Genomic DNA, 12,992 nt, shown 5'->3' on the forward strand with positions numbered 1-12,992 from the left:
AAAACTTAAGATTACGGCCCAAAAAATGAGCCCTCATACCGCCCCGTACACGGAAAAATAAAAAAAAGTTATAGGGGTCAGAAGATGACAATTTTAAACGTATACTTTCCTGCATGTAGTTATGATTTTTTCCAGAAGTCCGACAAAATCACCTATATAAGTAGGGGATCATTTTAATCGTATGGACCTACAGAATAATAAGGTGTCATTTTTACCCAGAAAAGTACTGCGTAGAAACGGAAGCCCCCAAAAGTTACAAAATGTTTTTTTATTTTTTTTTTCCTTCAATTTTGTTGCAATATATATATATATATATATATATATATATATATATATATATATACACACCGTATATACTGAAGTATAAGCCGACCCGAGTATAAGCCGAGACCCCTAATTTCAACCCAAAATCCCAGGAAAAGTTATTGACTCGAGTATAAGCCTAGGGTGGGAAATACCTCATCCCCCCCTGTCATCATCCAGACCCGTCATTAACATCCTCATCATCATCCCCTTGTCATCATCCCACACATCCCCCCCCCCCCTTCATCATCCCCTTATCATCCCACACATCCCCCCTTCATCATCCCCTTATCATCCCACACATCCCCCCTTCATCATCCCCTTGTAATCATCCCACATCCCCCCCCCCTTCATCATCCCCACCCCCCTTCATCATCCCCACACCCCCCCTTCATCATCCTCTTCTCATCATTCGCCCTCAGTGGTCTTCAACCTGCGGACCTCCAGAGGTTTCAAAACTACAACTCCCAGCAAGCCCGGGCAGCCATCGGCTGTCCGGGCTTGCTGGGAGTTGTAGTTTTGAAACCTCCGGAGGTCTGCAGGTTGAAGACCACTGCGGCCTTCAACATCATCCAGCCCCCTCTCACCCCCTTTAGTTCTGAGTACTCACCTCCGCTCGGCGCAGGTCCGGTCCTGCAGGACTGTCCAGAGAGGAGGTGGTCCGGTGAGGAGGTGGTCCGGTGGGATACTGGTTCCGGGCTGCTATCTTCACCGGGGGCGCCTCTTCTCCGCGCTTCCGGCCCGGAATAGAGGCGTTGCCTTGACAATGACGCAGAAGTACGTTGGCAATGAACGCACCTCTGCGTCGTTGTCACGGCAACGTGACTATTCTGAGGCCGGGCCCGAAGCGCTTAGAAGAGGCCTCCCCGGTGAAGATAGCAGCCCAGAACCACTATCCCACCGGACCACCTCCTCACCGGACAGCCCTGCAGGACCGGACCAGCGCCGAGCGGAGGTGAGTACTCAGAACTAAAGGGGGTGAGAGGGGGCTGGATGATGTCGAAGGCCGCAGTGGTCTTCAACCTGCGGACCTCCGGAGGTTTCAAAACTACAACTCCCAGCAAGCCCGGACAGCCGATGGCTGCCCGGGCTTGCTGGGAGATGTAGTTTTGAAACCTCTGGAAGTCCGCAGGTTGAAGACCACTGCGGGTGGGGGAGTTCACTCGAGTATAAGCCGAGGGGGGTGTTTTCAGCACGAAAAATCGTGCTGAAAAACTCGGCTTATACTCGAGTATATACGATATATATATATATATATATATATATATATATATATATATATATATATATATATATATATATATATATATATTTATATTTATATTTATATTTATATATATATTTATATATATATTTATATTTATATTTATATATATATATATTTATATATATATATATATATTATATATATTATATATATATTATATATTTATATATATATTTATATTTATATATATTTATATTTATATATATTTATATTTATATATATTTATATTTATATATATTTATATTTATATATATTTATATTTATATATATATATATATATATTTATATTTATATATATTATATATATATATATATTAATATAATATAATATTTTTATTTTTTGCCGTATATTTTTGGGTAAAATGACTGATGTCATTACAAAGTAGAATTGGTGGCGTAAAAAATAAGCCATCATATGGATTTTTAGGTGAAAAATTGAAAGTTATGTTTTTTTTAAAGGTAAGGAGGTAAAAATTTAAAGTGCAAAAAACGGGTAAACCCCGGGTCATGAAGGGGTTAAACAAAAAACCCCGACCCTGGCAAATGAGGGTGAGTAAGGGTTAAATCACCTATCCTGTGTTTGTTGTTGATATATAAGTAACATGTGGCCAAGTTTCATGTTAATATATTTTGGAGTTTGGAAGTGATGCTGGAACATACACTGAGATATAGATATATATAAATATAGAGAGAGAGAGAGATTTTATAATATTTTTCTATTTTATGAAAAATATATAATATAATAAAAAAATAAAATTTTCCTATTTCTGTATTGTGTGCATGGAGGGTCGGGGTCTCTGTAGAGAGGGGCTCGGGGGATCAATATCTTTAGAGATGCTTCTTTTTCTAGACTCTTAAGGTTGTCGGAGATTGTGAGGACTCGTAGGGATCAGTCAGGCTCTCGTAGTCTGGACCGCTGTGGGGGAGGGATCGGTTAAATAACCTGTAAGAAGCTCAGGAGAGCAAAGAAATGACTTATGAACTAAGAAAAGAGCGTGATGAGACGTCTCAGGGCTGGAAGCGGATGGATTTACGGCGGCTGCTGCTGCAGGGATCTCTCATTTATAGCCCAATAGACATGATGGCTCAGGTGGACCAGCCGAGCTGCAGACGCCGTTCAGCGCTTAGGATTGATGGTCTGATGGGCTATTTTTGTAAAATCCACAAGAACTGCTCAGTCTAAGACCAACCAAGGGGCAGCATAAGGCTATAGGCTTCACCAATGTGACCCTAGTCTAATCTTGGCTATAGACTGTAGATAAGTGGTCACCAAATTGTGGAATTGTGTTGCAAAACGACAATTCCCAGCAAACCCCAGCGGCTGCTTTCTCCAGCGCAATGCTCACTTCTATACAAACTCCCCATGTTTATTTCCCCACACAGTAGTAGTGCCCGCTTTGTGCCCCCATATAGTTGTAGGCCGCCATACTTGCCACATATAGTTGTAGGCCCCTATATAGTAGTAGACTGCCTCCATATACCTGTAGGCCCCCATACTGTCTTTATATAGTAGTAGGCATCCTCCATATAGTTGTAGACCCCCATATAGTAGTAGGCTGCTTCCATATAGTTGTAGACCCCTATATAGTAGTAGGCTGCTTCCATATAGTTGTAGACCCCCATATAGTAGTAGGCTGCTTCCATATAGTTGTAGACCCCCATATAGTAGTAGGCTGCTTCCATATAGTTGTAGACCCCTATATAGTAGTAGGCTGCTTCCATATAGTTGTAGACCCCCATATAGTAGTAGGCTGCTTCCATATAGTTGTAGACCCCCATATAGTAGTAGGCTGCTTCCATATAGTTGTAGACCCCCATATAGTAGTAGGCTGCCTCCATATAGTTGTAGGGCCCCCCATATATCAGAAGGCTGCCTCCATATAGTTGTAGACCCCCATATAGTAGTGGGCTGCCTCCATATAGTTGTAGACCCCCATATATTAGAAGGCTGCCTCCATATAGTTGTAGACCCCCATATAGTAGTGGGCTGCTTCCATATAGTTGTAGACCCCCATATATTAGAAGGCTGCCTCCATATAGTTGTAGGGCCCCCCATATATCAGAAGGCTGCCTCCATATAGTTGTAGACCCCCATATAGTAGTGGGCTGCCTCCATATAGTTGTAGACCCCCATATATTAGAAGGCTGCCTCCATATAGTTGTAGACCCCCATATAGTAGTGGGCTGCTTCCATATAGTTGTAGGGCCCCCCATATAGTAGTGGACTGCTTCCATATAGTTGTAGGGCCCCCCATATATTAGAAGGCTGCCTCCATATAGTTGTAGACCCCCATATAGTAGTAGGCTGCTTCCATATAGTTGTAAGGCCCCATATAGTAGTAGGCTGCTTCCATATAGTTGTAGACCCCCATATAGTAGTGGGCTGCTTCCATATAGTTGTAGACCCCCATATATTAGAAGGCTGCCTCCATATAGTTGTAGGGGCCCCCCCATATATTAGAAGGCTGCCTCCATATAATTTGTAGGCACCTATACTTATCTTTTAGTGCACCTCTGGTCTGGGGACCTACTGCTATGGGCCATAGGGTTGGGAACCGCTACAAGTTCTTTGTTAGATTGCGTCTGTCTGGTTGCAGTTCTCTTGGAGACTGCAGCTTGTTTTCTGTGTTCTAGAAGTTGCAAAACTTCAACTCCCAGCATGCCAACGGCTGTCTGGGCATGCTGGGAGTTGAAGTTTTGCAACATCTGGAGGGTCACAGTTTGAGACCACTGCCATAGAGGATACTGGTGTCATACGCCACCTCTGTACTATATATAGGCACTTGTGGAGACTTAAAAGGGTACTCCAGCCCTAATGCATCTTATCCCCTGTGACTTCACAACTCCTCCCCCATGTGATGTCATGCCCCCCCCCCCCTCAATGCAAGTCTATGGGAGACTCCCATAGCCTGCATTGAGGGGGCGGGGTGTGACGTCCCATGGGGGCGGAGTTGTGAAGTCACGATACTCTGGCCCCGTGGTCGTCACGCTACACACTCTGAGCCTCCAGCGCTGTGGAGAGCTCGCAAAAGCGGGTTCCCCGCGATCGACATCTTATGCCCTATCCTCTGTTTTAGGGCCGGAGTACCCCTTTAAGGGATTATACAGGAATAGACAAACAGAGCTAATTTCAATCAAAAACAGCACCACCACTGTCATCAGGTTGTGTGTGGTATTACAACTCTGCCCCATTTACATCGATAAAACTGAGCTGCAATACCGCACTCGACCTGAGGACAGGGGTGGTGCTATTTTTTTTTTATATTTTTTTTTAAAGAAAGCAGCCATGTTTTATCTTATCTTGGATAAGAATACCTTCAGTTTCATACATTCTCTATCCCTTCCATCTAGGTCACGTGACTTACATGGAAAAATGTTATCCCAATTTTTTGTCCTTGAATTGTGTGTTAGCATTTTTGTTTAAGCCTTCTATGCCTTCCGTACCTTTTTTATTTATTTATTTTTTTTCCCCTCCTTTTTAACTTATTAGCCAAAACAAAAAGCTAATAGGAACAAACAGAAACAAATGGCGGGTTCCGCTAATTTGTCTTAATTTCCTGTTTAGGTTTCTGTAGCGCTGCGCACAATTGCATCTTGAATTAAACTGATTAGATTGCCAGGCTAATTTATACCCGCCACCGCTTTTATCAGGCTCCCGCCATGTAGGATAATCCCTTTTGGGTTGTATCTGATCTGGTCACGGTGAAATTGCTTCAGGACTTGGGAGCTGGCACCATCTGTCTTGCTGTGCCCCCCCCCCCCCCCCCCCCCAAAGACCGGCGCAGATTACACCGGAACAATGGTGAGACATTCCTGCATCGCTGCTTTTTTTTTTTTTTTTTTTTTACTTTTCTGGGCATCGCATTTTCTGTAATGTTTGTTTTTATTTACATTTTATTTTGGGGGGGGGGGGGGGGGGGGGGAAAGAATATTTAAAATAATTTAAGATTCCCTCAAATCAGTAATTATATGGTAGAGCAGTGGTCTCCAACCTGCGGACCTCCAGATGTTGCAAAACTACAACTCCCAGCATGCCCGGACAGCCAACGGCTGTCCGGGCATGCTGAGAGCTGTAGTTTTGCAACATCTGGCGGTCCGCAGGTTGGAGACCACTGTGGTAGAGCTTCATTGTGTAATTGTGCATTTAGTAGGAGTATAAGCTGTTCCCAGGTGAGTGGCGGCTGCTTACACCTTTTACGCAGTGGAAAATTTGTATTGCTGGAAAATCGCAATAGCAAATCCTGCACCAAATTGCGCGGGTCTTCATGTGGATTTTTCTATAGACTTATCGCTGAATAATATAATAGGAAAATAATGTTATTTATTTTTATTTTTTTTAAAGTGGTACTCCAGTGGAAATTTAATTAATTATTATTATTATTATTATTATTATTATTATTATTTATTTTTTTTTCTTCTTCAAACCAACTGGTGCCAGAAAGTTAATATACATAACTTCTATATAACAATCTTAATCCTTCCAGTACTTATTAGCTGCTGTATGCTCCAGAGAAAGTTGTGTCGTTCTTTCCAGTCTGACCACAGTGCTCTCTACTGACACCTCTGTCCATGTCAGGAACTGTCCAGAGCAGGAGAAAATCCCCATAGCAAACCTCTCCTGCTCCAGACAGTTCCTGACATGGACAGAGGTGGCAACAGAGAGCACTGGGGTCAGACTGGAAAGAACTACACAACTTCCTCTGTAGTATACAGCAGCTGATAAGTACTGGAAGGATTAAGATTTTTTTTTTTATATAGAAGTCATTTACAAATCTGTATAACTTTCTGGCACCAGTTGATTTGAAAAGTACCCCTTTAAATCTTGTCTTAAGAATGCTGAGTTTCTTGCGGCAATATCAGCAACAATGTGAATTTATTGCAGATTTTTACTTCCGTCATCAGGAGAACGGTCAGGGATAAGCGCGCAGTAGTACACTTTATCCCCAGCTATCTTTGTCTTGCCATTTCATCAAAGTTTGTGGGGCATCAAGACAAAGAGGCAAAGAGTAAAGCGCACTACTGCACGCTTGGCCCCATTCTTTTTCCTGGGCAATAGTTACAGTATGGCGATACATCCCCTATAGTTTGCATTCTCACACAGTATTTATTATATACAGTCATGGCTGTAAATGTTGATACCCCTGAAATTTTTCAAGAAAATGAAGTAACACGTTTATTCCCTTTGTGTGTATTGGAACTAAACCAAAAAAGGGAGGAAAAAAGCAAATTGGACATAATGTCACCAAACTCCAAAAATGGACTGGACAAAATTATTGGCACCTTTCAAAATTGTGGAAAAATAAGATTGTTTCAAGCATGTGATGCTCCTTTAAACTCACCTGGGGCAAGTAACTGGGCAATATAAAAATCACACCTGAAAGCAGATAAAAAGGAGAGAAGTTCACTTAGTCTTTGCATTGTGTGTCTGTGTGTGCCACACTAAGCATGGACAACAGAAAGAGGAGAAGAGAACTGTCTGAGGACTTGAGAACCAAAATTGTGGAAAAATATCAACAATTTCAAGGTTACAAGTCCATCTCCAGAGATCTAGATTTGTCTTTGTCCACATTTCGCAACATTATCAAGAAGTTTACAACCCATGGCACTGTAGCTAATCTTCCTGGGCGCGGACGGAAAAGAGAATTTGAGGAAAGGTGTCAATGCAAGATAGTCCGGATGGTGGATAAGCAGCCCCAAACAAGTTCCAAAGATATTCAAGCTGGCCTGCAGGCTCAGGGAGCATCAGTGTCAGCGCGGACTGTCGTCATTTAAATGAAATGAAACGCTATGGAGGAGACCCAGGAGGACCCCACTATGGAGGAGACCCAGGAGGACCCCACTATGGAGAAGACCCAGGAGGACCCCACTGCTGACACAGAGAGATAAAAAAGCAAGATTACATTTTGCCAAAATCCTTCTGGGAAAACGTCTTGTGGACAGATGAGACCATTTTGGTAAAGCACATAATTCTACGGTTTACCGAAAAACGGAATGAGGCCTCCAAAAAAAAATCACAGTACCTACAGTGACATATGGGGCAGGTCAGTGATGTTTTGGGTTGTTTTGCGGCCTCTGGCACTGTGGGCCTTGAAGGTGTACAAGACATCATGAAATCTTAGGATTACCAATGGATTTTGGGTCGCACTGTACAGCCCAGTGTCAGAAAGCTGGTTTTGTGTCCGAGATCTTGGGTCTTCCAGCAGGACAATGACCCCAAACATATGTCAAAAAGACCCCAGAAATGGATGGGAACAAAGCGCTGGAGAGTTCTGAAGTGTCAGCAATGAGTCCAGATCTAAATCCCATTGATCACCTGTGGAGAGATCTTATAATTACTGTTGGGAAAAGGCGCCGTCCAATAAGAGACCGGGAGCAGTTTGTAAAGGAAGAGTGCTCCAACATTCCGGCTGAGAGGTGTAAGAAGCTTATTGATGGTTATAGGAAGAGTGGTCCAACATTCCGGCTGAGAGGTGTAAGAAGCTTATTGATGGTTATAGGAAGACACTGATTTCAGCTATTTTTTCCAAAGGGTGCAACCAAATATTAAGTTAAGGGTGCCAATAATTTTGTCCAGCCCATTTTTGGAGTTTGGTGACATTATGTCCAATTGGCTTTTTTTCCTCCCCTTTTTTTTTTTTTTTTTTTTGTTCCAATACACACAAAGGGAATAAACATGTGTATAGCAAAACGTGTGTTACTGCAATCCTTTCCTGTGAGAAATACTTCATTTTCTTGAAACATTTCAGGGGTGCCGACATTTATGGCCATGACTGTGTGTGTGTGTGTGTGTGTGTGTGTGTGTGTGTATATATGTGTATATGTGTGTGTATATGTGTATATGTGTATATATATATATATATATATATATATATATATAATATATAATATATATATATGTGTGTGTGTTTTGCTCCAATACATCTAATATAAAAACTAAAGTAGCTTAGCAAATACTCTCCCGTCCTATGTATGCAGCTCATATGTTGAACTATGTCTCATAAGTGCAGCAGGAGGTGCACACCACTTGGTAGCTCAGTACCGTCACTAGTGTCTGAGCTTGGATACATGGTATGAGGTCACGGCGTGGGATCGGAGCATCTTGTGTGTAATTTGCGCTCTTGGCGACTGTTGCTACTTTTGTATCCTGGTGAGACCTCCGGAGATTTGAGTTATTTTCACCGTGAGGTTTCGCCAGCGTCGCTCATTCTCTGGTGGGAAATGAATTCACAATATCTTGTTCTTCTCTCCATAGATTCACTTTGACCAGTTTAAAGAAGCCCTTATAGATGCCTTATCCAGCACCCTGACCAGTAAGGAGACCTGCCCCCAACCAGGTACACGAGCTGCCGATTCTATCTTGGGTCTTTGTATTACCGTCTGTTTTAGACTTTTTTTGGACTGTTTTTTTATTGCTCCAGTGCAGTGGTCCCCAAACTGTGGCCCTCCTGTGGTTGCAGCAGCATTCTGGGAGTTGTAGTTTTTAAACCACCGTTTGGAGACCACTGCGTCTAACCTAAAACATGAAGTAGCTTAGGAAATGGTCTTGGTTAAAAATCTCTTCCTATGTTGAGCCATGTGTTTCCATGGTTACAGACTACAAACAAACCCTTTTGTAGTCGGATCCTACTGCCATGTGTTCCTTTTTCTACTGTATGTAGCTTTATTAAAGGGGTACTCCGGTGAAAACCTTTTTTTTCTTTTAAATCAACTGGTGGCTGAAAGTTAAACATATGTGTAAATTACTTCTATTAAAAAATCTTAATCCTTCCAATACTTATTAGCTGCTGAATGCTACAGAGGAAATTCCTTTATTTTTGGAACACTGATGACCTCACGAGCACAGTGCTCTCTGCTGACATCTCTGTCCATTTTAGCAACCGTGCATAGCAGTTGTATGCTAAGGGCAGCATGGTGGCTCAGTGGTTAGCACTGCTGCCTTGCAGTGCTGGGGACTTGGGTTCAAATCCCACTAAGGACAACATTAAATAAAGCGTTATTATTTATTATTATAATAACGTCAGCAGAGAGAACTGTGCTCGTGATGTCATCAGAGAGAATTCCAAAAAGAATAGAATTTCCTCTGTAGTATTCAGCAGCTAATAAGTACAGGAAGGATTAAGATTTTTTTTATAGAAGTAATTTACAAATCTGTTTAACTTTCTGGCACCAGTTGATTTAAAAGAAAAAAGATTTTCACTGGAGTACCCCTTTAAGTGAAACATGACCACAGGAGTGGCCAGTGCAGTGAAAAGGTTATTACTGGGTGGATTACTTCCTACTGGGGCCTTTTACCCAGTAGCTGTGACTCACTACCAACTGGGGGGTTCTACCTTAATAGAAAAAAACAAAACTCCAGTAGGTGGGTAATCCCCCCCCCCCCCCTAATAGGGGGGCTCCCTACCAACAGCAGGCTTCTAGCTAATAAGTGGATTCCCTACCTACCTACTGGGGGCCTAACACCTAGAGCAGTGTTTTCCAACAAGGGTGCCTCCAGCTGCGGCCAAACTACAACTCCCAGCATGCCCGGACAGCCTTTGGCTGTCCGGGCATGCTGGGAGTCGTAGTTTGGCCCTAACCCGAGGTACCCTGGTTGGGAAACACTGCTCTAGAGGCGAAAGTAAAAAAAAAACAGTAATTACTTTTGGTTAGTATTGGTGGGTAAAGTATCTGGACATCCCTACTAACTACACTGTATCCGAGCACGTATGAGTTCACGACAGACATTCACTCATACACTGTAACGACTCCGGCACCTGTGGTGGCCCAGTATGGTAGGTGTTACCCCGTACCCTTCCTGTCCTGTCAGGCAGCCTCCCTGCAGTGTCCCCTGGGCCCCCCCCCCCCCCCTCATCTGTTCTACTGTAATTGTATATTATCCCCTATGTTATGTATATAAGAATGTTGTATCTTTAAGAAAGGTTAACATGTGATCACCAGTTGTCATGTGATTGTTACCCAGGAGGTATCAGTGACCAGGTGACTTAAGGGTGACCAATGGGACCCCACCAGAGTCTTCCCCCCCCCCCCCCCCCCAATAAAAGCCCTGGGTGGAGTCTCTTCTCTCTTAGTTCCTGAGTCTTTGTCAAGTCAACGTGGCCTGCACTAAATTGTCCAGAACCACTGCAAGTCCCAGCAAGCCCTTAAGGTCTTTGAAGTCACTGGTCACCTCTTTGGGCCTGGCTGAACTGTGTAGACTTTACCATCTGTCACTCAGTAAAGCTACCATTATCCGTAACTTGGCATCTGAGTCATTATTGCCCCCGTACCTAGCCCAGGATCCAGCGGTATACCTTCGGATGGTATAGAGGATAAACCTCACCCTGGCGTCACGAATACAAGGGGTTAATGCCATCTGCCCTGCATCAAACCCTCTACCACACACCTGTCGTGTTTTTTTTATTTTTATATTCTAGTGCAATAGTCTCCCCCCCATGTAATGTTTATTACTTTGTTGCTACGTCCCGGGGGTGGCTGATGTTCTGTTACATGGTTCATCGGCGTCCGCTGTTTGTTGGGTAATTATTGACTTAGTCGGGTAGATGTGAGATGTTTGCTCTGCTCCTCTGTGTAGTTACCTGTGTCGGCTTGGCGTACGTCTGTTGCCTGGTGACAATGACTCCTCGGCTGGGGCCCAGCGTCGGCCATCACACGGGGTTTTTGTTCTCAGAAATTAATTGCGCGGATGTAATCTTGTAGGATTTGTTTGGGGAGGTGCGAGGACGGATCAGGTGTCTGCAGAGTCACTGTCTGGGATGAAGTCCCGACTGTTCGCTCTGTGCTGTATTCATTGGACTTAGGGCCCCGTTAGACATGTGACCCACTAAAAAGAGCCCCGATGTTGCAGATCAGCGATCGTTTGAGGAGCCTGTAGACCGAAGTCTTCCAAACGGTGTGCCTCCAGCTGTTACAAAACTACAACTCCAAGCAATGACTTTCACCCCCTTTAAATGCCATGATCAAAGTTGATCGCTCTGTCTAAAGAGAACCTGTCACCAAACTAAACTTTTAATATATTGTTCCTTATGTAATTATAAGACACTTTGCTATTTACTCGCTGTTAAAATTCTCAACCTTTTATGTTTTTGTGGTGTCCCGGCACCGTATTTCATACTGTGCCTTGGTTATTAGTCCCCAAAGTTAGAGTCCTTAGGACTGTCGCGGTTCGCTTTCCTAATTAACCCCTAGTCACCCCTTAGTAATTTAATATTTATAAATATTATCTATATAAATAAATGTTTATGGTATTACTCGCTTGTTTTGGCGTTGCAGGACCTGCGGCTCAGCTGACCGGTTTGCAGAACTCTATGGTTTTTGCTAAAGGACCTTTGGTGGTTTTGGTCATGTTATCACCCACAATCCATTGTAACAGTGAATGACAGCGGATTGGACCAATTCTAAACGGCCGGCCCCTGCCCATATAAGGGAGCTGCGCCATATTGTCGCTCTCTTGGGTTGCTGACTCTGGACGAGGTAGGACCTCCGCAGCTTACAAGACAAGTACAAGACCCAAAGCCTTGCGGACTAGGCCTGCGCTAGAGACGGATAGTTCTTACAATTCCTCGCTATCTCCGCAAGACCCCTCGACCTAATCCAGCCCCTAAATCCAGCGCATCTATGCAAATATAATCTTCCTAATCTTAAGAGAACTTTCCGGTCCTAAGCAACTGTCAGTCACAGCTGTGCTGTCTATAGAGACTCTGTTATCTGGACTGTTACCGATACTGCATGTACAGAAAATCTTCAGTAAAGTTCCTGCAAGTTTTAAGTTCAGCACTGCTGTGGACAATCCATTTATTTTACACTCACCTATCGCTCTTGGGAAGGCTGGCGATAGGCCCAGCATCACTCCAGAGTTTTAACCCTCACCCTGGCGTCACGAGTGACAAGGGTTAACAGCGCCCTTTATTATACAGAACCGCAACACCCCTTAAACCCTACAACCCCCACCAGGCTATCACATTTTTAATCTGATAAAAAATGGCCCCTAGGTGTCGCTGTTCTGTTCCCTGCACAAGTCAGACAGTTAGTTTGGTCTCCTCCCGGTCTGGCAGGAGACAAAACTCAGGAAGTGGGTGCAGGGCATGGGGAGGCGCAACTCTCGCAGGCTTCAGTGTTGTCTCGCCTGCTGGGGAACGGCCACTTTCTCCTGCCAGGAGCTCACACAATGTGAGCAAAGGGGAAAGGCGTGATACACAGCTTTTTAAAGCTCGGAGGGGTTTTAGGAGTAGTTAGCGAATATAATCTGAGTTAGTTTAGAAAATATGGTTTGACAGGTACTGGTGAATGCCAGATATCTGCCTGATAGCAGCCAGAACCCACCAGGTATAATAGAGGGTGGGGGTGGGGAAGAGTTAAAGGGGTATTCTGGCTTTACACATCTTATCCTCTATCCAAAGGATAGGGGAAAAGATGTATGATTGCA

The 12,992-nt window shown here is 43.7% G+C and overlaps 1 protein-coding gene across 5 annotated transcripts in view; it reads left to right on the forward strand.

Moving 5' to 3' along the window:
* The window catches only part of NIN (ninein), a 135,898-nt gene that overhangs the window by 52,166 nt on the left and 70,740 nt on the right, over positions 1-12,992 (forward strand). For all 5 annotated transcript variants that reach the window (XM_056545195.1, XM_056545194.1, XM_056545196.1 and 2 more), the window contains one exon: positions 8,823-8,904. In XM_056545195.1, coding sequence (XP_056401170.1) covers positions 8,823-8,904 — 82 coding nt within the window. The remainder of the gene's footprint in view (positions 1-8,822; positions 8,905-12,992) is intronic.

This window comes from Hyla sarda, chromosome 11 (assembly GCF_029499605.1).
Source record: "Hyla sarda isolate aHylSar1 chromosome 11, aHylSar1.hap1, whole genome shotgun sequence".
In the NCBI taxonomy this organism is placed as follows: domain Eukaryota; kingdom Metazoa; phylum Chordata; class Amphibia; order Anura; family Hylidae; genus Hyla; species Hyla sarda.